The following is a 25,419-nucleotide window of genomic DNA, read 5'->3' as shown; positions in this document are numbered from 1 at the left end:
TGATTCGCCTGTCAGACTGTCAATGGACAAGTACTGTTTTGGAAAAGAGAATCTTGAAAGCCCGCCAGATGTAAGGTGATACCTCACGATACAGCCGTAGTTATGTATGAATTACAATTTTAATAATCACAAGACATGAATGAACGCATTGTTGCGGATCGTTGGTGCTGGGGCGAGTTAGGATTTGAGGAAGTCTTCTGACGTTAAGCGGCCATTGTCCTCCTCCCCCACCGCAGACAAACGCAGAGAGAGAACAGTGGATCTTCTCATCACTGCCTCAGGTTGGGGACATCCCATAATTCAATGCCACACGCCCACACTCGGCCTGTGTGAAGCTGGCTGCCTTCTCACTTAGGAAAATCCCTCCATGAGGAACCAACTGGACCCATTCAAATGGCACGGGTCACAGGGGGCGGTGAAACTGTGTAACGTATCATCTGCGGCCAACAGAAACACAAACACAACAGTGAGGGGAAAGGGGATTTATGATTCACACCTTAACCCCCCTCTCTCTTATCTTGCAGAGATCCAGCAAGCGGTGAGAGAATGTCAGATACAGGACACCATCTCTCTAAAGACATGGGGGCACGCGTGGCAAAGTGATGGTTTGCTCTTGCTCCAGAGTGGCGTGTCCATAATCACAGCCATTCGCATCTGAAGAGCATCTCTGTACACACTAAGAACTGGACTCCACGGGTTAAGTGACATTTTATCAAACTGACACTGTGACTGTACTGGGGAGGTGACATCATCCAGGTTTCCTCTGGCTACCGGCCATGCTTAATCAGATCAAAGAGGCAACCAAAACGATGGTACAGGAGAAATCAGATCCAACACCCGTGTATCTATGCGCTAGTACCTTCCTTCCTCCGTACGCTGATTGTTCTTTTCTGTCTAGACGCAGGGCAGCCGTCTGGTGGCAATGCGGACAGCGCCAAATCGTCCACCGGCAGAAGCTGCCATCTCTCGCGGATCTGGTACTCACCCAAGAGCAGCCCACACTCGCAAACAGATCACTGAAGCACCTTATGTTGCACAAAGACACAGAACGCTCTCGCCTCTTCCCTTCAAACACGCACGCAAAGACCATGCAAGGTGCGTGCACATTGTTCCTCCTCCCCCCCCCCCCCTCTTTCTCTCTCCAAATCCAGCGCTCTCCAGATCTCTGAAAAGGCACATCAGGCTGAACGCACAATGAACTTTCGGCGCGCGAGAGAGAAATGTGAGTGGGACGCGGTCGAGCACCTAAAAGGGGGGAGGAGAGCAGACAAGACAGCTGAACAGGGTCCCTTTTGTTGGCCTCCCACCTGCAGCTCCAAGGCCGCGCGGAGCCTCCGCAGCAGCTGTTGTGTCTTTTCTCCCTCTCTTTTCTCCCCGGCGGATCCGCCCTGCCCTGCCCGCTCCCGTCCCCGCCGAAGCCAGACACGGGGGCGAGGAGCTCGTAAATCACGACGCCTCCCCTCAAGGGCAGGCGGAGTGCGCCCCGGCGGGACGGCCCGTCGGAGAGGCGCTCTCGTTTTTGGGTTGCGTCCGAGCCGCGGCGCTGAGGTTTCGTACGCTCCAGACGCCGCCGCGGTAATCGACGAACGGTTGACGTAAAACGGCGCGAAAGTAAAAAAATTCAGCATGGCTGCTGTACAGCGGCGTTACCGTGCAGCACTTGCATGTTTTTCTTATCTTCCAGAGTTTTCCTTTCCGTCATAACACCTTCAGGCTATAGTCCATCCGGAGCAGTGGAAGCGTGCTGGCTTGAGCCTCTCGCTGGCTAAATCAATTACACAAACACATCCCACACATCCTGGAGCCTTCAACCTGCCTGTCTGCGCCAGTCCAGCCTCCTAAAATTACACAACCGCTCCTGCAGCCTGGCCACGAACACAAACGGGGATGAGTGATCTGCTCATTAGCGCCAACAAATGCCTTTTAAAGCGAAGCCAAATGATGCCTAATAGGCCACTCAACACGACGGTGGTGCTTTCAGATGCAGCTCCCCACCCAGACTGGCAGTGCTGGGGTATACTGTAAAGGAGGAGGGGGGGATGAATATCGCATGGGAAAAACAACAGTGGGTTGTGCTCATGGGAACGCTCAGTAGACTGGGTTTAACAGAGCTCCCTTTGGTTCACTGCAGAGTTTTACCTCACCTGGGTACAGCTCGTTTTCTCCCTTAGTATTGGAAACCTGATCAGGACCCCTTCAGCCTCAATCGGCCAATGACCTGCGAGGTTCACCGAGTGGCATGGCGGTCACAAAGCACCATTCAACCATTTCTTCCTGACCTGATTTGGAGCGACATTCCCCAATGTATGCTTGCGTGAGCACATTGTGGAGGAGCGGGCTGTGCACCGGACTGCTGCTTCTGATGACATCAGACGTGGCATTGACTGACGCCTTGAGGCGCACACGCCGTGACATCAGCCGACACACTGCAGCCATGAGAAAGAAGGTGCTCGCCCAAAAAATTAGGAAACACAGCTTGCACCTTTGAACCCTGACATAAAGCTCCCTCTCCCTTTCAGCAGACACAAAGGAGGTTCTCACTGCCTTCTTGCGTTCGTCTGGGTCGAGCTGACGTGCGTTGCAGTCAGAAGAACGTCACACACAAGCAGTGAAGGCCGTGCTGATGGTGAGGGCACCCCTCCCTCCCCGTGGCGGACCTGACAAACTCAGTCTCTGGACTTCACTTCCCATCATCCTCTGTGTGGATCTTTCAATGGTGCTCTGTTGAACATAACTCGGATCACCACGCACAGACAGCAAAGTGAAACACTGGTGAAACAAACTGGTAATGCCACAGCAAGGGGCAAAAACGTGCATGGAGGATACTCATACAGAATTCATAACAACATTTCCATTGTAAGTAGCCAAAACCTCACCACCCCTGTCTGACTAATTCATCCAATTCAATGCCTCCTGTAAGGAGGCCTGTCCTTGCTATTAATTTTTTAATTACCTGAGCGGGCACATTGTCCAGGGTGACTTATATAGCTTTTTTTTTAAAACACATCTATTTATATGCCTGGATAGTTACAGAACCAATTCAAGTAATTTTCTCAAGGATTCAACAGTGGTAACCCATCCCAGCTGCTATTTGAACCATTAATTGGAACCAATTCCAATTACAACTTAAGCCGCGTTTCCACCGCAGGAACTATACCCCGGAACTAGGAACCTTTTGAGGAACTCAGTGCGTTTCCACCGCAGGAACTAGGGTCTAAATTTAGTTCTGGGGCTTGTTTTACCCCCAAACGTTCCTGCTTGGGGGTAGTACTTTCCGAAAGTACAGGAACCTTTTGGGTGGAGCTTGCAGCGCTGAACATTTCTGATTGGTCGAGTACTCGTAGCATTTGTGTTGTATTTATTTTCCGCCATTACCCGCCATGTTTGAAAATATGCAGCGGCAAACCAATTTATTTTCATAATAACTTCAAATCAAACTTGTATGTTATGCGGCGCAGTAGCCTACTTTTGGTTATAGCCTGTCAACGTCTTGGAATTATAACGTGTGCTCTTCTGTTCTTTTCTTGCTTTAGTATTCGTTTTATAAAATGCTAAGCATTCGTGCTGGGACAGCATATTACGTAGGCTACCAAAACATTCAAACGGATTAATTCGGTTGCTGAATATTTTCTTCCCGGGTTTTCTTTGTTAGCCCGTTGTAATTGACTCAAAACGTTTGATACAGTTATGTGAGGTATGCGGTAGTTCTGCATAATTAACATTGGTGATACAGTACAAGCAAACTGGAAATCACCTTCCGCACTTTTATCCGGGTAAAATAACAGGTTAATTCTAGTAATCTTCCCTTTAGCTTTTTCAGACTGCCGTAATTTTACTCAATTTACTGCCATTTTTCAATTCCACGAAAAGACCAGGAAGACTATGGACTCATTTATGGTGCATGGTTCGCATCTGGAGGGCACACTTCGCTGCTCGGCTAGCAGTAACTTGAAGGAAAGCAAACGGTGGCTGTACCACTACTAATTTACATTTTCACGCAAGTCGAATTTTCGTTCTATTCTTGTCATTTTGCGATTAGCCTATATGGAATTGACGACGAAAGTAATAAAACAGCAAATTGTTTACAACGTGTGCATGTTTTCTGCTGTTAATGAATGTGTTTGAGAGGATATATGAAAATCAATAAATACAAAAGTAACCATATATAGTCATTGTTGGTAACCCGTTGTATATAAGTGGAATAAACCCCTCCGGGCTGTCCCGGTTATTAGAAAATAGTGTAGGCTACTTCGGTGGTAGTATAGGGTTACAGAAGAAATCATATGACAGATGGACCGACGACAACGTCAGTGGGCTAATTTGCCTAATCTTCGCGGTACTTTAGACCCCGGTGGAAACGCAGACAACCATTGGCTGAAGGAACCTTTTAGTTCCTGGTAAAGTAGTTCCTGGGACTGAAAGTTCCGGGTAATTTTGGTGGAAACGCGGCTTTAGGTTCCTTAAAAAGCACAGCTGGCTGAGAGCAAGTGGTTTATATCTAAAGAATACTCTAAACCAAATGGAGAGCAATTCATTTGTTTCTTTTTTTTGCAGGTTTTACAGAAATTTGCCATACTGTTGATGCCTATGCAAATTTTATGCAAATGCAATGCTCATATACAAAGTGCAAAGTCTTGTCCTAGTATGTTATTTATGCTGGATACATTTATGCCTGCGTGGAGGCAAAATCTGGAGAAAGTGAAGAAAATAAAGGTCTGTGCAACAGTGCTGGGGGGGAAACGAACACGAGAGAAAGCGAAAGAGAAAGAGAGAAAGCGCAAGAGAGAAAGAGCGAGAGAGAGAGTGAGAGAGATTGAGAGAGAGCGAAAGCGCTCCACTGCTCCTTGCTTGCAAACAGCAGGGCTGGAGGTTTAACACCTCTCTCTCTCTCTTACTCTTGTGAGAAGGGCCCTTTTATTGCACTCACAGTGGCCCCCTATAATCAGCACCGTCAGAGAACTCATTACCACAGCCTCCTCCTCCTCCTCCTCCTCCTCCTCCTCCTCTCGAGCAAATGCACCTGCGCAGAGCCGCACAAATCCGCTCTGTTCTCCCTAAAGAGCGGGGGACCCCAGAGCCCCACGGACCCCTCCAACGGCTGGAGGGCGTCCCGCTCCTGCCCCCACACAGACCCACCCAGAGACACGAACGCGCACATAAACCTCCACGCTTCCAAAAGAAGCCAGGTGAAAGAAAGACTAAAGTAACAAATAAATAAAAGGTACAGACAGAGTCAGATTCTGTGAGAGGTAGCCCACTGAGAGTCCTTAAAAATATCAATGCTAGGCTAAAATTTGCTACACGTGATTTTTTTTTGGAGAAGTTCTGTTCATTCCGGGTTCATGTGACCACTTCCCCGGTTTGGTTTCATCTCTGTGTCCTGCAGTACGAGAGGCCCCACCACTGGCTGTCAAGTGTCACCTTACTGTGTGTTGCCACTCAAATGCCTCAAAAATGCCACCAAGATGGCAGCCCTTTGAGAACATAGCAACAAAGCCTTCACTGGGCCTATCAGAAGGTTCTGGCAAAGTAAATGCTCTCAGCGGTTTCCGTAGAGACTCAAACTGAGTGGGTTCCAGAGTCAGGGGTCAGGAACAGAAGGTAATGCTATGGGCTGAATGATGCTCCATTAACAGGTCAATATGGACCACGTTATGTACTGCTGGATGGGATAAGTGGAGCCGTTGTCCTCCACCCTCCGGAGAGCACCGCCTTCTTTCCACTTGACAGCCCCGCGTACACCATAAAGTGCAAGGGTGGAGCCACACACGGAAATGACACAGGTGCACGGGAGCGCTCGCGGCACACAGAGGCGTGCACGCTCGCGAATGGCGTGCGCTTGCACACACACGCATGCACTCCCGCTCCAGTGGCGTGCGCAGCGGGAGTCAGGGCCTGGTTATTTGGGTCCCGGCGCTCTAATCGCTCCTGACAGGCACGAGGGCCAGGCGTGAGGTGGTTGGCTGGCGGGGGGGAGTGGAACTAGGTCAGGACAGGGAGGGCTTAGTGGCAGAAGGCCCAATCCAGACAGTGCCGCGCCTGGGGGCTCTTGCAGACACACACACACACACACACACGGACACACACACACTCGCCACAAACACACACATGAACACAATCGTTCACACATGCATGCACAGGCGCACGAAAACACTAAGGTGGGCGAGAGCATGTTGACGCTGGAACAAACCCGCGGGACCGCTTGGATGGCTGGAGACGCAGCCTTTACCCTGAGCGCGCGCGCGCGTTAGCCGCGACGAGCGCGGGCAGATTCACGACATCGGAACCCGAATCGCAATACGACGCGTATCACGACGCACCCTAATAGGCTATCTATGTCACGAACGATGTCGGATGTAACGAGCCATCGGTATGACATGTGTTGACTTAAAAGGGACGGTGTCCATTAAAGCGCGTTGTATTGAGCTCACCCTCAATGTGTGAAAAAAACACATCCCCCTCAGGCTTTAGAGTATGTTAAAATCCACATAGACAATAGGCTTGTAAGTAAGGCCGTGCCTGTAAAGCGCATCCAGCTTAACAGAATGTCTAATTAAGCAGTTGGTCTCGTGAAGCTCTCTAAAATCCAAACCACTGGGATTAATGAAATATAAACCTGTCAAAATTACCGATTAAAAGAATTAACCATTGAAAAATTTCCTTATAAGGGAAATGCCCAGGACAGGATGCTAAATTTCCTCAGAAGACAGGCGGGGTGCGGATGTAAGATTCTTTAAATATTTCAGCACGGGAAAAAAACTCTGCCGTTTTAATTATAAAATCATATCGTAACAAAATGAACAGCTGTCTGAGCATGGGGTGCTACGGCATCATTCCTCTAAAGACATACAACATGACCACACATGCGCACGCACACGTGCACACACGCACACACGCACATACCCCACACACGCATACACATGCGACACATGCTCGCACACGCACACACACACACCCTGCCTATTTCACCTTAAAGCAAAACAAACGTATGTACGAAAGAATGCCATCGCGGGTCAGTATAATTTACACACACAAGACACCTTCAGTACCTTCATGTCTGTATGGCAACAAGTCACAGGTCAGGCCTGCTTTGACAGGTAATGTCAGACCAATGAGACGAGCCGCCGCTGCTCTGTTCAAATTGCTGCAGCGGTCTTCAGTGAGACGTGCTCATTATACCTGTGACTAGCCCACAGCGATGAATGAGGCAGGAATGTCCATATATTACGCCGCTAATGAGCGTCAGAGCTCCCGCGCTCTGGCGCAGTGCTCCTCGCCCTCTCTCTCTCTCTCTGCAGGGCGGTCACATGACCTCCCCGCACAGGACCGTGGCTGTCAGACCCTCGCCCGTGGCTCCCTCCCTCTGACCAAGAGGAGCCCCGAGACGCGGGGGGGGGGGGGGGGGGGGCTCGAAGGACGGGAGAGAGTGAGAGAGGGAGAGAACGAGGAGAAAGCACAGTGAGGCAAGGATGAAAGAAGGGGGTGAGGAAAGAGACAGGAGGAGGGAGAGGAAAGAGGGAGAGGTGCACCGCTGTGTCCCCTGATCTCGGAGGAAATGGGACCAGGGTCAAACAGAGGACAAGAGAGAGGGAAGAAGGAGAGAGAGAGAGAGGGGGGGGGGGGAGCAGGCACTTCCTTTTTTTGTTAGAAGCCCATGAAATGTTACAAGCCAATCCCTCAATTGGTGCCATTTGGTGCCACTTTGTCAGCGGTCCAGCTCAGAGACTCGGCTTCTCTCATTGGTTTTCGTGACACCGCACGACACCCCCTGCGGCTCTCCTGCCACGCAGAATCCTCTCGGCTGTCAGGGGAACAGTCGCCGTCGCGTTTCTGTTGGTTCCGCTATCCCTCGCGCAACCCATAGAGCCTGCAACTTCCAATGAAGTGGGGCGAGTCTGAAAAATGCTTATTTTTTTACACCCTAAATTGCAAAAGAACCACCTTGCTCTGTCCAGAAAACAGGTTTTAGAAGGACGTCTCATTACGGGGACGTGCATGCGTGCACACACACAGCGCTGGTGAAGTCCATGTCCGGGACTGGCCCGTCCCTGCCAGGAGCTGTGAGCAGTGTGTCACCTCGCAGAAAACAAGGTCAGCACTTTAAAAATAGCCAGTGCTTCTCCCCGCTATGCTGCCCAGCAGGTCACTCCGGGTCTTTCTCCGACTCTAGCAACCCTGTGTTTTCACTGTAAACACGAACAATGCAAACAAAAGATTTCATAAACACGACTGCGATTATCCTATTCTAGCTGTCATCATCATCGAGTGTTGACATCTCACTTCACTCTGATTACTTCCTGTCTTTTTTTTTCCCGTTTTTAGAAAAACCTTCAAAACCTCGATAGCCATACTACCACAGGTTAGAGAGAGAGAAGAAAGACAGGGAGGGAGAAAGAGAGCAAGAGCAAGAGTAAGTGCGTTTGTGAACCAGACGTGAGCCAGTGTATGAGTGTGAAAAGAGAGTGAGTGTGTGAGAGAGCGGGGGGCCTGTAGTCAAGGTCCTGGTAACCTCTACCATGAGGTGAATGGAAGCGCATACTCATACACACACACATACACAAGGCCTCTTACAGACACATGCACACATGCGCACATGCACGCAGTTTCTCTCTCTCTCTCTCTCTCTCTCTCTCTCTCTCACACACACACACACACAGACCATCTCTAACAAACAAACACACACGCACACACTCTATTACACGTATGCACACGCACACGCACACGCACACGCACACGCACACGCACACGCGCACACACACACACACACACACACACACACACACACACGCACACACCTTTCCGGGCGGCCCCTCGTGATGAAGGTGCTCACACTGCCTTACCGGGCTCAGGCACTAGAGAGTGGTGTTAAAGTCCCATCAAATATTCATGAAGAGCCCCCCTGTCAGTGGAGACGCTTTAAATGGAGAGGCTGACCTTGCTTCAGTCCAGGAGACTCTCGCCTGGCCTCTCTAACGGAATGCTGCTCCAAGGCCGCTGGGTTTCTCTCTGATTAAATAAGCCCCCACCGTGGGGTTGGGAGGGGGGGGGGGGTGGGCGCACCACAAAGTCATGTCTCACTCCTCACACCCAGTTTTACTACGCTCACACACAGGAATTTGCCATGATAAGAGGGGCGCTCACACAAAGTGGAGAAGGACACTGGCTTTGTCCCTTTGTTCCTGAAGTATGTGGGAAACGGATCACACGCACCACAGAAGAAGAAAAGCAGAATATCATCACGGTACAGATTTGTCCTCCTGTGCGGCGCCACCCCTAGGAACGCGGCTTCGAGTGAAACCCCCCAGGGTGTCATCGTGACGGGCCGGGAAGATCAGCGATGAGATGGGCGACGCAGACAAAGACGAGCAGCCAGTCTGTGCGCTAGCACGCAGAGTTTGGACAGCACACGCCTGTCTTCCACGCTCAAGGTGTGTCCCTTTCACCCCCCACCCGCACCCCTCCCCACCCCGCTGCCACCACAAGCCTACTTGAATAATGGGATTCCATTAACCGGCTCTGTCAGGCAGCAGGGCAGCATGTTCGACATGAGATGCCACTCCCCTGATCAATGTCGGCTTAGACAGACTGTTGAGGACTGACAGAGGGTAGAAGGGAGAGGGGAGGGGGGGGAGAGAGGGGAGAGGGGGAGGTAGGGGGAGAGGGAGGAGAGGGGGAGGTAAGGGGGAGGGGGTAGATGGGAGAGGGGGAGGGGGTCAGGCAGGTCAGTGCCCACCCCTCGCCAAATGAAGGCCCGGTAATAAATCACATGACCATCCCTCTCCTCGACCAACCCGCCCCCCTCCCGAACGTCACGGTAATTAACAGGGTCGTAAAACGGCGCCGGAGAGCCGAGGGTGGGAGGACGGGGAGGGAGGCCGGGAGCAGGCGTCCTTGAGGGAGGGGACAGGAGACCGTCATCGATTCAGGCTCCCCCCATGTACACCCGTGTCGCTTTTATTTCGTTTATTTATTTATTTTTCCGGGGCTTTTGATTTTTCACCGAGGGCCGGCTCAGGCGAGCGGACGCAGTCGCCCGAGGGGAATGCTGGCCACTGCATCTGCACGCGCGGCTCTCGTCCATTTCAGGGCTCCAGGCATCCATGACGGCTCTCCCTGCTGCAGCAGGCAGCAGGGAGAATCTCTTCGCAGGTTGTCAGCGTTTCCGTGTGTCAACCACCAGGTGTTTCCAAGGCTGATATCTTTCTTAGTTGAATAAATCTAACCCACAAAGGTGTTCGACAGTAACACAGATACGAGTAAATAATGTTTTCGGTTTTTCCATACGCAGTCAGAGGTCAAAGAAACACGCAGCGCGCTCAGTTCTCAATATTTTTCCACGTGAGAGTCAGAGGAGTGTGACTACCATCTAGACAGTTTAAGGATTTTATTATTTTTTAAATGCCATGCAAAGTCCTTCTACATGGAAGTCGCAGTCAAATAGCGAAATCATTATAATTGTAAAAACCGAACATGAAAGACCAGGAGAGCTCATTACAGCTGGGTGTTAAGAGCAAACCTTATAGAAACAGAGCGTAGTTTTTTCCCCCCAAAATCTCCCTGGTTACAGTATTTTCATAATCTGAAGGAACGGGTTCGCATCGTCGGTATTAATGCAAAAGACCCTCAGTGCTACTGACACCGCATAGCGACGCATGCTACCGCTGCCACCTCCTATACCGCCGCTCACGTGTCAAATGTTAATAACCTGCCAGAGAGAAAAATCCATCTTCACATTCATTACTCATTAAAAAGGAATATTTTAACACCAGGCTCCAAAGCGCCCGAAGAGTCACAACAATTTAACATACCATTACAAGAAAAATAAAATGGGGGGTGGGGGGGGGGAGGAATGTGAAATGGACTACTGATGCAGACCCCGCTGCTTCCGAGGCCCGTTCGGAGAGGAATGCGGAGCGCGCTCGCTGCACTCTCTCGCGCATGCTAACCGCCATCGATCCGCCGCCGCCGCCGCCGTCCTGAAGGACACGCTACGCGTTGCCGGGGCGCTCCGTCGCCACCCTCCCCCAGCTCTCGTTTCTTACAGGGCGGAGCGGCTCCTGGATCAATCCCCACCGTGAGTTATCTACAGTTTAGCTCCGACTGGGTATTAATAATAGGACTGCCGAAAGCCCATAGCTTCTCGGTAAACAGGACAACATACCCAAGATGTGGGTCATGACCAAGGCTGTGATCCAATGTATTTCACTCAAGTGCACTTTTCAATGTTAATTTAGCACAAACGGGAAAAACACAGAACAGAACCAGTTCGATGCTTCATACCAAGTCAGGATAGTGTGTCCCATAATAGCACACATGAGCTGAGTGAGTGAACGAACTGTTCCTGGCCAGGGTTCACAAGCAGTCTACAAACACATCGCTGTGCAGCTTGCTCCTCACAGGAAGGTTTTATAATCATATGTAAATCAGTCACTCGCACAAACACACACACACACACACACACACACTCAAACACAAGTACACACGCAGACACACATGCAACTTGTATGCACGCACACAGACACACACACACACATAGAAAACACACGTAAACATGCACACATGCACGCACACATGTGCGCACACACACACCCAAGTGATGTCATTAGCAGCAGCTGCGCAAACAAGCGAAGTGGAACCGATTCCCGTCGTTCTTCCCTTTTTTACCGTGTTTATTAGATCCTGATGTTGGAGACACAGGAGAGACACAGCTGGGCTCCATGAGGGGAAAAAAAAAGAACACTGAGGTTTAGGAAACTGCGTGCGAGCGGACATGACTGCTGGCGATCAACTTTCACCTCACGCACAAGCTGCGTGAGCCTCTCCAGCTTCACTAAAAGCATCGGCAACATCTCTGGAAAAAAAAAAACACACACTCCAAACATCTTTCCATTGCTCCTATTTGCTCTCAAGCAGGTACGTGTCTCCAAATTCTGGACGGACCGACGCAGCCAGTTCCACAGGAGAACAAAGGGCTGGCAGGCTGGTGATGGCTAAGCAGGAAATCTATGGAGCATTGTGGTCTTTTCCAGAAAGATACAAAAGAGAAAAACACGAGTGCTTCCCTCCTTACAAGGAAGGATGAGAAGAGGATAAGGAATAGGATTCCCTGGCTACGGGGCTGCTGTGGAATTTTGGTACTCACAGAGAGCGGTTAGAGCCCAGCTTCACTGTTTGTTTTGGACTGCGAGAGAGGGAGAGGTATGTTCCTCCCATACACACTGAGCTCTGTCGCAACAGCAAACAACTCCGGCAGCCTGTTTCTGTTTCAGGAGAGGCCAGTGGCTTAATACAGGGTGAAGGGGAGGGGAGAATTAGGCCATCAAATAAATTAGGTAGTTATAGTCATCATAAAAAGGGCAATTCTATAGAAGGAAAGAGAAAATACTGCAAAGAAATTAAATTTCTCAAATACTCCATTTAATGCATCACAACTCTATAGCTCAAGTTTTGTGTCTGGAAGACCACTTGTAAGAGGTAAAAGGAATCCGCATTCTGAAAATGAAAGTGGATTCTGAGATGTGAATACAGATAAGCCTGAGCATCCGTGCTGTCTTTCCAAACATCACTTTTCCAGGTTTTAACATTCACTGAATTTCCAACTGGAGGAAATGTTTTTAGTGACTTGTGAATGGCCAGGTTCCCTGGAAGTGTTTTTTGTTGTTCTGAAAGGTTTACTTTGCCCTTATTCATCCTTCCGATCTCCTGAGTCCTGTAATCTGGGACAGAACTGCTTCAACTCATTATGGAAGCCCGAAAAATCCAGGTTTCTGGGGTGCTTTGGAAATTGAGTTGGTGAGAGGGGGGCTGTATTCAACATTTCCTCTGTAAATTACATGTGTATCAATCCTGCATGACCACCCCTCTCTCCAGACAGAAAAAGAGTAATCTCCTGAAATGTCTTTCAATGGATGCATACAAACAGCTGGGGGATTTCATATAACCAAATAGCATGAAAATAAGGGAAGGCAGGGCTTTTGGGTTTGGATGTACTTATTTTATAGCCATCCTTTTCTTTCACGCCTTCCGAGGGTTGTGTGTGGCCCAAATGCACAGAATAAAGCTGAATTAATAAGCTGCAAATAATCACTTTTATTATGAGTGAACGTCCCAGACAAATGTCGTAAAGTACAGTAGAATAGTTTCAGCTGGTTTTATAAATAAACTAATGAAATTAACAAATAACTGAGGTGTGTATAAGTGCATGAGCAGACAGTAGAGGTAGATGGATGAGTGAGTGTGTCAGCATAATAAACAGATGAAATCCGTGATTTTCTCTTTGCTTCTTGTGTAGGGGGCTTCGACTCCATTGGGCCAAAACGACCTCCAAAATATTTTGCAAACAAAAGCGGAGCGCCACATATCTGAGCTCAAAGTGTACGGCACAATAGGAGGAAATGTCACATTGCCAAAACGTGCATCTCATTGAGCTTATTTCCCATGTTTGCTTCGAATAAATTTCAAAAATGTGTTTTCATTGCCAAATGTAAAATCGCTTTCAGCCTCAATTATCCCATCTGTGGTGAAATCTGGTGAATTTCTCCTTCAGCTGAAAGACTGCCCAGCACCCAGCTGTCCTAGTGCAGTCTCAGTTGGACAATACTGGGCCCTGAGAGATGGGGCGGGAAGGATCTCTGGCTGTAAGAAGTCATCTACAGGGAGTCCCCTTCTTTAAAAGACAGAGGAGCCTGCTAAAGGTTTGCACAACACACACACACCTCTGATTGGTAGACAACAGCTGCACACACACCTCTGATTGGCTGCACTCAATCGGCACACTTAGGATTGGCTGCACACCAGCAGGAAACACAGAACACCTCTGATTGGCTCCTCACCAGAGGCACATGCAGCTAGGGCTACCAATGCATTCTTGTTATTTGCTGTTACTACAACACCACTGATTGGCTGCACATTGTGCACAAATCTTATATCTGACTCTACACTGCACTGCACAAGAGGTTTAAAAATGACCTCTGAGCTTAAAAACAAAAAAAATTACATTAGAAAAATGAGAATCATTAAGAATTCAAAATGAAAAACAGAATCTGAATTGCGGGCTTGTTTCAGCTCAATAGCGAGTAAATGATTTAAAGCTAAATCATGAAGAGTGAACAGGATTCTGAACAGGATTCTGATTGCCATGGAGTCATTTATCAAAAGGGCCCCCTAGTTGGCTCTTTGCATGTCCGAATGAAAAGATATTAAGCGTGAAGCAGGTTGAGGTTGGACTCTAATTAATCAATTATATCAATTACAATATTACAGCACTCTAATTGACCCCTGTTCTGTAGGGTCACACTCCTAGTGCCTGACGAGGAGGTTGGTGTAATCTGACTCAGCCAGGACCTGAGACAGATGTAGTAAATGGTAGGTGCTCTCACATTACTCAATGAAGCCAGTGCCACAATACTGTTACAGCCCACCATCCCCCCTGAAACCGGACACCAACGTTATCCCTCTTCATCACCACGGTGACACTCTCACTGACCCCAGCGAGACCAGGTGAGGAGACCTGATCCCAGAAAAAGAAGGGGCAAAGAAATGATTTGTATTCCATCTCTGGTTATGAGAGGAGGTAGGGAGGTGGGTTCAACGGGTGAGCAACAAAGGAAGGAAAAGAGGGGGGACGCGAAAAGAAAAGAGAGGAAAAAGCCAGGGGAAAGCACGCGGCCAGCTGCTGGATCCTGATAAATGGCAGGCCGACAATAGAAACATCCACCTCTGTCAGTGGGAAATTCAGCGGAATCACCTCCGGATCGGCGCGAATGCGAGACTGCGGAGGGGCGGGGGCCAGCGCGCGCGGGCGTCAGGTTAGCGCGAGGCGGCGCGGGCCCCGCTGACCTCCAGCCCGACTGCTCCTACAGATGGGTCCTCTAATCCCGCAGGACCGGGCGGAAGAATGGCCCGGGAGTGGGACTGGAGGTGGGGGTGGCTGTGGGGAAGGGGGAGGAGGGTGTAGTTTGGACTGTGGGAACACTGAGAAGCCCTCGCCCTCTGGCCCACAGTACAGCTACCACAGCGGGTTAAGAGTACAGTTCTCTGACTGTGTGTGTGTGTGTGTGTGTGAGAGTGTGTGTGTGTGTGTGTGTGTGGGTGTGCATGCATGTACCATGGGTGTGTGTGGGTGTGTGTGTGTGGAGGGGGGACACAGAGGGAGCAGATACGGGGGAAAAAACAAAGCTGCTTCCTCCGTAACTGCTGCCAAGTATATTTGGTTTGTTTCCTTTTATTACTTGCTAATAACCTGATCCGCCTTAACCCCACCCACACCCCCCTCCCCCCACTTCCCCCGGCCACCTCCCAGCATGCTTTGTTTCCTCAGGCGCTCAGATGCATGTGGAGACTGCCACACTGACACCTTGTTAGAGCCACACGATGCTGCACATTCCACATGCCCCACACCAGCAACAGCACTTCGTTAATGGATGACACAGGGAAAGGGGGGGGGGTGACCTAGAATAGCACACGACTGAGACGACAACAAAAACAGTAATGGATCTGCAACAATGCATTAAAGGACTTCTGACAGATGAAAAGAAACAGTCACCTCTCCATATTAGCTACAAATTATTCATATACCATACACATTTTCTGAAGGGCTACAGTATATAAATACATATATAGATATATGAAATGCTATGAATAAATACATTATGTCCTCCCTTTCCCATTTCTATTGATTAATAATTTACACATTCTTCCATTTGTAGCCCTGTGAGAAAGACAGGTTCACACTTGAACGATGCTGCCAAGGTTACTACGACAACTGCTCCTGGGAACGAGTGCATTATGTGGCGCAGGGAATGCTGGGTAGCACTACATTGGCAGGCATGGGCCATAGATCATGGAGAGAGTGGGTGAGCGTGCGAATACGTGTGTGTATGCGTGTGTGTGTGTGTGCGCGAGTGTGTGTGCACGCGCATCTCCTGCAGCTGACATATGGCGCTGTCTAACACACGCTCACCCCTACAGTGTCTCTCTATTGCACCCTGCAGTCAGCGAGCGCTACAATGTTCGCTGGTTTTCAGAAGCGTGCTCCGGTCCCTGGTATCACTTGCAGCACAGTGCATTTCAAAAGCGCCGTGAAATAGAACGTGACTGGCGGAAAAAAACATGGGGGGATGGGGGGGGGGGTATGGGGGTTGGGAGTCATGGCAGGCAGCACTTACAGACAGAGAGGTTCTATGCTTTGCCAGTGTGCATCAAGAGCCAATCAGATGGGTCGCACGAGAACAGCCCTGTTTTATTCCTTCTATAGCAAATCTCGCGCCCTCCACCAAGTTCTTAGTGTCCCCATTTTCCTCATTCCTAATCACTGATTACTAGAGGATGTTGCAAGCAGTTTCATCACAGTCCTACTTCCAGAGTAGAGCTATATAAATAGAAATATGCATCTTACAAGGAGTCTAATTCCACTGCGTGGCCACTACTGCACTGTCCAGTTGAGCAGAGCAATCATGAGCAGTGTTTGGGGCCTTGTTTGTAAATGATTGATGCCTGAGGGCAGCCTCAGACAATCTAACCCACCCAAAATCAGTTAAAACTGAGTTATTGATCAATATTCAATCGATTCAAACCGGGTCTGTGTTTCCTATTGGTTAAGCAAAACACCCAGAATGTAACATCCAGCACTGGGAAGGTGGGAGAGGTTGTCATTTCTTTACACACACACACACACAAGCAAGCACACAAATTCTCTCTCTCTCTCTCGCTCTCTCTTTTATTCTCCCTCAGACACATACATATATGCATGTGTGTACATGTGTGTGTATTCATGACACCAATGGCATAGCATTTAGAGTGCAAAACACCGGAAAGACGTGTAAGATGTAGTATACATTTTCTCGATCTTGATTTCTACACAGCATGGGGCAAGCCTGGGAAAAGAACATTTTCATGATTATTTTGTACGTGTGTCTGAGTGTGAAAAGGACTGAGGTGGAAAAAAATCAAGAGCATGGAGGATGGTGGAAAGAGAGATGAAGTAAAGGAGGGAGGGAGGGAGGGAGAGAGAAGCAGTAAGAGAGAGAGTGCAGAAGATCTGCCAGTACAGAAGAATCACTCCACTGTTCTGCCACAAGTTCCCCAACAGTTCTTTAGAGTGAGCTCAATGGACACACAGAGCTTATTCCGTTTTAACACAGTGGGCAGGATCCATAAGAAGGGCCACAGAGCTTTGTTTCAGCAGCAGCCATAACTGCAGGTTGTTTTGTCATGAAGACGGCTATCGGCCGGAGCAGAACGCTGGAGTCACATCCAATCAAAGGGTTCGCAGCAAAGGGCACTTTGGAATCACGGATGTTCCTGGAACAATGGGAATGCAACCCGGGCTGGAGAGGAAACAGGATCCATTTGCTGCTCAGCACAACAGTAGTAGCCCGCACCCACACTCCGAAGCACGCGTCTGCTCTGACTTCCCGTGTAGACACAAGCCCTTTCATTACGCCATTCAACTGCACTCTACTGCCTTCACTGAGGGGTGCAGGAGCTGGCAGTGCCTGTATTCACAGGGGAACAGGAGGCAACACTGGTCCTCACCAGGGCACAATCACTGAATTTAAGCTGGTTCTGAGGACCATGGGGTGTCAAAAAGCTCATTTAGGTCATCAAAATCTGGCCATGTGGCTGTCCACAACAGGACAGCATGAACCCAGGAGGACAGGGGTAGCTGCTGGTGTACACCATCTGCTGGGTAGCTGACCTTAGCCAGGGTCATGTTAGCCTAGGCATTTCTTAGGTAGATGGAGGAAGAAGATATGATAAGACCCATTAAAAACCCCAGGAGCTGGGGTTGGGGGGGGGGGGGGCAGGTGCATGGACAGAGGCAAGGATGCCATAATCTGTCCAGGTTACAGTTTTTAACCACACACTGGACAACTACTGAAGCAGGGCCGAATGCATATTATGTGGAAAAACCAGGCACTAAGATCTTGAAGATGAACTACACAGTTTCAAAGAAAGTTATTTTCTTATTTTCTGGGACATGGGGGTAGCTGATCTCTACTTATTAAAATTATTTAACAGTAACACATCCTTGTAAAACTGAATAATCATGCTTGTCTTATGCACTATTTATTCATGTATTTACTGCCTTGGTTAACTGAGGAGGTCCTTCAGTGGTGAAGTAATGACAGTGTTCAGCCCACCTTGTTCAGATAAAAATACAGGGTATTAAAATTGAAGGGATTAAGCCTCTGGAGAAGCACTTAGATTAAATGCTCTTCACTTCAGAAAAACACACACTCATGAATACAGACACACACACACACATATACACGCAAACACACACACACAAGAACAACTATACCCAGACAAGTGTCTCAACTTTCCTTCAGTTCTGCAAACAAATCAAAGGTCAGTCCAGTGCTTGACCATACTTACCACCAAACTAAAACTCGGGTGTCTAAAGTTTCTGTGTATATCTCAGCCCAGGAAACTGCGGACTGACTCAGGACAGGGGCTGGGGCACGGAGCTGCATTAAGAGACTCGCTGTTTTTGTGGATAGAGGAAAACTAACCTGATATTTGGAGTGTGCTGCTGTTTGCTTTTGATCCCTTGGCAACACTGTTATTTCCTGGTTGGGGCTGCCTGATAGTCACAGTGACGCACTCTCCCCCCACACTCCCTTTCTCCTGCCCACACAGCACACTCTCGTTCATCCTGACTGGCAGCAGGAAAAACTGAGAGACTAATTCCAGGCTCCAACCCAAAACACCACCACACCTGCACTTCCTGGCTCTCTCCTCCCCTGACCTTCCCTCCCCCTTGGGTCTCTGACCATGCAAGTGTGCAGCTCTCCTGCCACCTGAGTCCACTTTGCACACATTCTTTCCGCCCATGGCAGGCATGGAGGACAGCGGACTGGATCCCCAGCACTAACAAATGAGCCCTGGTCTGGATCACAATGATGTTCTCACAGACATTCTTTGAAAGAAAAAACAAAAACAAACCCATTCTTTCACACATTTTTGTGTGTGTGTGTGCGTGCGTGTGTGCATGTGCGACAGAGAGACTGGACACGTCTTATCATCTAGGTATTTTCCTATTGGGGTGCAGGTCCTGACTAGACACTATGTGAAGTATAAGGTACAAACAGGAAATGACTGAGGGATGCTGGCCCTGCTGTCTTAAACAAGGTCTGAATTCTCAAACCTGCCCATTTTAGACTCTGGCAGACACCCATTCCAGCAAAGATGGGGCCCTGCTATTACTTCTGTCATGTGGTGTAGCATGGGGGCAGATCAGGCCCTGTGTGCAACTTCATTTTTACTCTGTACACATGCCTTAACAACTCACCAACTAATGAAATATCAATACTCTTGCAGTACCAAAGGTATAAGGAAGATGATGGCTCACTTTTCAGTTGCACACCTGATAAAAATTTGCACTCCAGTTGAATGAATGATGCTGCTGTTGCACCTGAAGCAACTGTTGTCCAGATTTGCGATGCTTTTTATGTCAAACGCAATCGTGGATGGAGAAGTGACTGACGTCCGGTTTTCAAGGGAGGAATTTTGCAAAGGCCCATGTGGAGGTCCAAGTGGAGTTTAACTAAAGACTGTTGCCGGAGCCACAACTTTGGAGAGCCATGGGAAGTACTGGAGATCTCAGCTAATACTAGAAACTTTTCTCAGAAAAACAGAATAAACATCATTACATCACTGAATGCCTGGGAACTCTTATGTTAAAAATGTAACATTTGTTATGACTGCTGTGAGAAAGTAAAGAAACAGTAGTTCTGATTATCCATTCATCATATTTTTCCCCACATGTTCTTGTTTTGTAGCTAGTTTGCTCCATATTTAAATTGTTTAAAAAAGAAACCCAGGAACAATAGTAAACTGAAGTGTATTGTTAGTTCCTCAGTCTCAAACAACTTTGATACTCTACAAGAGGGGGGTAGCGGCGTCCACTGCTTTTGTTCAGCAATAGCTAAAACAACGTGGAGGATGAGAGCAACTCAACCAAACGTCCAGCGATGTTCCAGGGTCGCTCTCGTCCGTCTCTTAGTCAGCCTGCACACGGTGCGCCAGGGCACAACTTATGACCGTGATGGTACGGGTGGCTCCTTTCACATGGAGCCAGAGAACAGCTGGTCGGACAAGCACATTCAAGGCCATTCCAACCTCTCTTTTTCTCCATCTCTCCCCATCACTCTTCCCTGCCCCCCGTTCCTCCCTCTCGGGGAGCCACCATATGGCACATCACAACTGCAAATCAGCACATTTCCCATCCTTTCCCCTGCGCAAAACCCACTCGGAAAAGATGATGTTCGCTTCAAATGCACCACACATTTTCTACAAATTAAAGAAAACGCCCCACAATATACCCAAAAGATCCATAGGTATACGAGTGGTCATACTGGCTAATCGCTTGAGTTTAGTCTATTTTCTCACTTAAATGGACAAGGCAGCTGTAAAACAGTTAACAAACCCTTGACTCTAAAAAGCCAATACTTCAATGATCTCATCCTTTAAGACCGTCCGAAAGATGAAAGTACGATTTTTTCTCGTTGTTGTTGTTTTTGGTTAACATAACTTTGAGGTGGAATCCAACCCGGACAAGCCCCACAGATGCTCATATTACCGCAACTGAAACACTGGCACATTCAATAAGAGTTCTAAAGCAATCCCACATTCCACCGTTGAGTATTTTCTTTAACGTCGACTTCAAAGCCTGATGACTAATTTGGCCACGGACCAGTTCAGACAGAGAGAGACATAGTGAGGTTGGAGGAGAACCATCTAAAAAAAATCTAGCAGGAAAAGACTCACTACAAGTATAGTCTATTGCTAAAAATCTAAAAGTATTGAAAAAAAAATGCTCTTAATTGTGGATTTGGATAATTTCCCACATTAACCCCATATATTCCATTATGGCATCAAATCAAGGCATAACCTGCCCATTGTAAAAGGAAAACAATGATAGTTTGCAGTAGGCTATTGCTGATTATTATAATTAATGATCACATAATTTTCTGCTCTGTGTAGTGTCGGCAGAGGTCAACAGTGGAATTAGCCAAGCAAGTAAACCTTATCACCTTTATTTCAAGCACAGTCTTTTCATTACAGCTCAAGACTTCACTATGGAGGTTTAGATGACAGAGCTGTTAGATCAATTAAATGTTCACTCATAATAGACTAACACACATTTTCACTATAATCACCTGGTTCACTGAAATGTTCAGAATAATCTGAAACTCCTATGATAAAGTGTTGCACAGTGAGGAGAGCTCTCTGTGTTGTTCTTTAAATGTCCTGCACTCACAGTGAGGCTAAAATAATATAGTACACGTATAGGGCCAGGATACATAATTAAATGGTTAGACTATATGGTTAAAAGACTTAAACGGACTGATACAACTGAACTGAGCCAGTGCCCTCTCACGTGACCAAACACAAGTCCTTTTATCACACGAATGATCGCACAACGCACGCGGACAAAGTTGGTCTTTTCATTCAGCAACCATACACTAAAGGGCAAAGAATTCCCGAAGCTAGTTGCATACTTCTCATGGATCACATGTACGCATTCTTGGTTCAGTTTCTCGCATTCCACGGTTTGCTCGCAGCTGCAAACTTAACGTTAACCCTCACGTACCCTTAATAATAATGTAGCCTACTAGCGTCTTAGAAACTAAGTAATGGTAAACGTTGTCAGAGATAAAATCGTGGAATTCAACAGTGTGTTTCCCTTTTGTGACCTTTGATCCCCTCGAAGCAACTACTTACTTTCATTAACTGTAGGCTATTTCAGTAAGATTTTACGGGGAGGGAGCAGTGAAACATGGGTCGCGGAGAAACATACTAACCTTTCTAGCTACGTAAAAAATAGCCTTTCGGAATTGTATTTAAGGAAAGCCAATTCAAAGTTGAACAGAGCGAAGAAGAGGTGGTTTATAAATCACAACTGATTAAGAGGTTTCATTTGGCTGTTCAGTAAATTGGTTGTGATTATCGATCGCAAAGACAAGCCACACAATGGTTTTAATACATTCGCATTAAGAGTATCAACCTGGAAAAAATGCCTATCTTGCTCAACCCGATTTACGCGTTCCAGGGATCTTAATATAGCGATGCGTTTAGGGTTAGATCCAGTCTCTTCGTTTAATGAATGATGGAGCTAGAAGAGGGGCCCTCTACCATCTAGTTAATCCCATTACCTATTCTGGCAGTTTGAATTAATCCTGGAGACACCAGCCTGTCTCCCATTTCCTCGTGTCAATGCGATTTCAACCCCCATCTCTCTCACCCATCTCTCTGAATTCGCAAAATTGTTTAATAACACGGCTGTGCGACCATACGATCATTCCACCATACAATTCCATATTATCATTAATATAATTGTTGTTATTAAAGGCACAACAGCAATCCGCTGACCCAACACTTCAGACCGTCTTTTGTTACTGCGATCGCCCACAGAGATCCCATTCACTGCTCTGATAAATGGTTTTAAATTCCGAACAAGCAGACCACATGCTGTTTCACTGTGTGACGGTTTTGCTTTATTTTCAAGAGGCTAGAGGACACAGGCTACAGTTAGGTTACACATTCACACAGACGGAAACATCGGTGTTATTTTCAAACGGGAATATTTTTCGGAGCACAGACAAACATTTACAGGAAAGCGACGGCAGCTACACAGATCCTTTGACAAACGAAATTAGGCTACTCTAGAAACAACACACCAACGTGCGAGTTCACTGAACCACGGATGGGTCTGAATGTTTCACTCTCAGAAAGACTCTGAAATTCAATTCATCTTAATCGTGAACATCAGGCTTAAGCAGTTAGTGTAACTTCCTTATGCTTTGTATGCGTGAGAGAGATAAAGGGGAGCAAGTTACTCTCATTTAATGTTCTTTTCAAACGAGCGATCTAATCTTGCAATATGCAACTCAAACATAAACATTACGATTTCCCGTTCGTGTTCTAAAATGCTGATACCGAGTATGCTACTGTAGAGAGGGAGTGACATCTCGCCTGAATGCCACATCTTTAAAATAAGTTCAAATACAATTGCGTAAATAATAGGCTAAATTGCCGTAGAATCCGTAAGCGTGTTCAAATGTAGACAACACGCCAATACAGGGATCTGTGGTAATTAAGTATAGCAAATTAAGTCCTGTATACAAACATTAAATTAGTGGAAGACCACCCATCAACAATTACCGCCGGTGCATGCGATAATTAAAAACCCATTAACTTACTAGTGGCTCCATGCGAGGTGCGTCTAGCCGCTGGGACACCAAGAGCATCTTGGAGTGGTGTTGGTCAACGCGGCTTCTGTTAAATCCACTTTTGTTTCGATATGTGAATCTCCACACAAAGAAATTAAAGCAACAGGATCCTAAAGAATTGTTGATTTAAACTGAAAAATAAATAAACCACACAGTTTGTTTGACCTGTTGTGGGGGAATGGGAAGGGGGTCCAACAATTAAAACTGAGCGAAATAAATCGAATCTTATGTTCTCTTTAAGTATCATGTAAGTTCATCCCCACGGTAGCAGTATTCGTCTAATAATGATACAATGACTGTATCAATCTCCACACAACGCGGCCACTTACGAGCTCGCCCTCTCTGGCTTCCTGACTCCGGAGGCGGAGTAACTTCGGCGATAGGATGATATCCTGCACGATGTCACGGAGGAGGAGACGCAGTTGTTCCACTACACACTAGGTTTTCAGTCTTAAAGGGACATTCCATTTCTTGAAGATAGTGGGCTAGGCAAAGGCTGAATTATTGTTTTTTTTAATTTTTGTATAATTTTTTTTTTTTAATTAAGTTTAATGACCGGCAGGGATGAACGATAAAGACCGTCACACAAATATCGCAACGCAGTAGCCTTGCCAAGAAAACAGCGCGGGATAAGCTATTGCTACTGGGGTCAGTAATAGTGGGAAACCATCAATCATAATCTTTTGAAGGCTACACTTAGCGCATACAAGGGCAAGTTAGTGCAGTAGTATGCAAAATACATCGATAATAGCCTAATATTTTAGGCGTGACCGCTACAATAGGACTTTGTTCAGAACATTTCAAATACAAGTTCTGTTACGATACAGCTTCATATTTGCTCATTAAATAGCTTGAACTACGCATTTTTGATATCGTGAGGTTTGCGCAAGTGCTCACTTGCCTAGGTACCACTGACAAAAGAAGTAGCGTTTTTATGCGCCAGAGATGGATTTCAGTAAAACATATTCACAGTGCAAAGTTTATTTAGATATCATCTCTATCTCTGCAAATGCAGTGGAAGCACCCCACTTCTTTGCCAGACTCCTTGGACTCATGGTCACGCTCAACCAAATGACGTCATTTTAGAGGATCACACGAAAAACCGTGATTTAAAAAATACTACAAACATTAATATATTCAGCATGCCTCGGCTGAGGTGTCGAAATGATTGGACGTCAAGCTCAATCATCAGGTTTGGTTTTTAACAGGCAGACTCAAGATTCTTCAAGTGTGTGTTTATTTAGTTATTATTAGTATTATTATTATTGTGTGGTGGCGGGGAGGCTGATAAAATTATTTTATATAAAAAAAGATCCCTAAGAACTAAGACTTACCAGTGGTTGGCACTATTCCTCACAATCAAGTTCTAGTTAAGTAGATTGTTCTTTTGCAAAATTTCTGGAAAATAAGATAATTTTGTATAGTTACACCACATCATACACCAAAGATAAAAGGGAAAAAAACAAGCTTTTTTCCCCCCAAAGGACTGAATTGCAAAATAACCTTTTTTTTTAAAAAAAAGAAGAAAAAAAAGACGCTACTTAAATAAATCTGTGCTGAAGTTTGATCACCTGTATGACATGGTCTAAAATGGGCAAAGGCAATTGTAGAAAAATATCCGCTGCAGGGAAAACTTACAGGGGGGAGGGGCATCCCAGGGGGCCTCCCCTCTCACTTTGTTTTGAAGTTTCTCTGATAAATATGAACTTTTGCATGCTGTATTTTCAGCAATCTCAAGGTCAGGCATGCAAATATTATATCCAAAGATCAAGTGTGTGGATGTAATACCTATATTTTAAAAGCTCCAGCCTTGCAACCTTGACAGACTCAAAATGAGGCTCTGTGATACTGCAGTGGGTCTTTCTCCCAGTTGAGGCTCTTTCTCCCTCTTTTTGCCTCTCTCTCTCTCTCTCTGTCTCTCACTACAGCTGGCGAGGGGGGCGATGGGGGTGGGGATGGGGGGGGGACAATGCCCCTGTGGAAGCTCGCTGGGTCTCTGGCAACAGCACAAAGGCTGGGTCTCTGCGCCTCGCGCTGGGGGAGGTCACACCAGCCCCATCCCCGCTGATCGCCTTTCTGCACCTGGAGTCACAATGGTTCACATTACAGCAGCCCTGCAATACACACACACACACACGTGCGTGTGCGCACACACACACACGCACACGCACATGCACACATA

General features: G+C 47.3%; 1 protein-coding gene across 2 annotated transcripts in view; it reads right to left on the bottom strand.

Moving 5' to 3' along the window:
• Positions 1 to 23,609, bottom strand: part of si:ch73-211e3.1 (mastermind-like domain-containing protein 1) — a 65,364-nt gene extending 41,755 nt beyond the window's left edge. For both annotated transcript variants that reach the window (XM_064328451.1, XM_064328450.1), the window contains exon 1: positions 23,208 to 23,609. In XM_064328451.1, the coding sequence (XP_064184521.1) occupies positions 23,208 to 23,255 (48 nt within the window). In that variant the 5' untranslated portion in view covers positions 23,256 to 23,609. The remainder of the gene's footprint in view (positions 1 to 23,207) is intronic.
• Positions 23,610 to 25,419: the final 1,810 nt, after the last annotated feature.

The sequence above is a fragment of the Anguilla rostrata genome, chromosome 3 (genome assembly GCF_018555375.3).
Source record: "Anguilla rostrata isolate EN2019 chromosome 3, ASM1855537v3, whole genome shotgun sequence".
Lineage (NCBI taxonomy): Eukaryota > Metazoa > Chordata > Actinopteri > Anguilliformes > Anguillidae > Anguilla > Anguilla rostrata.
This window is presented reverse-complemented; position numbering and strand designations above follow the sequence as displayed.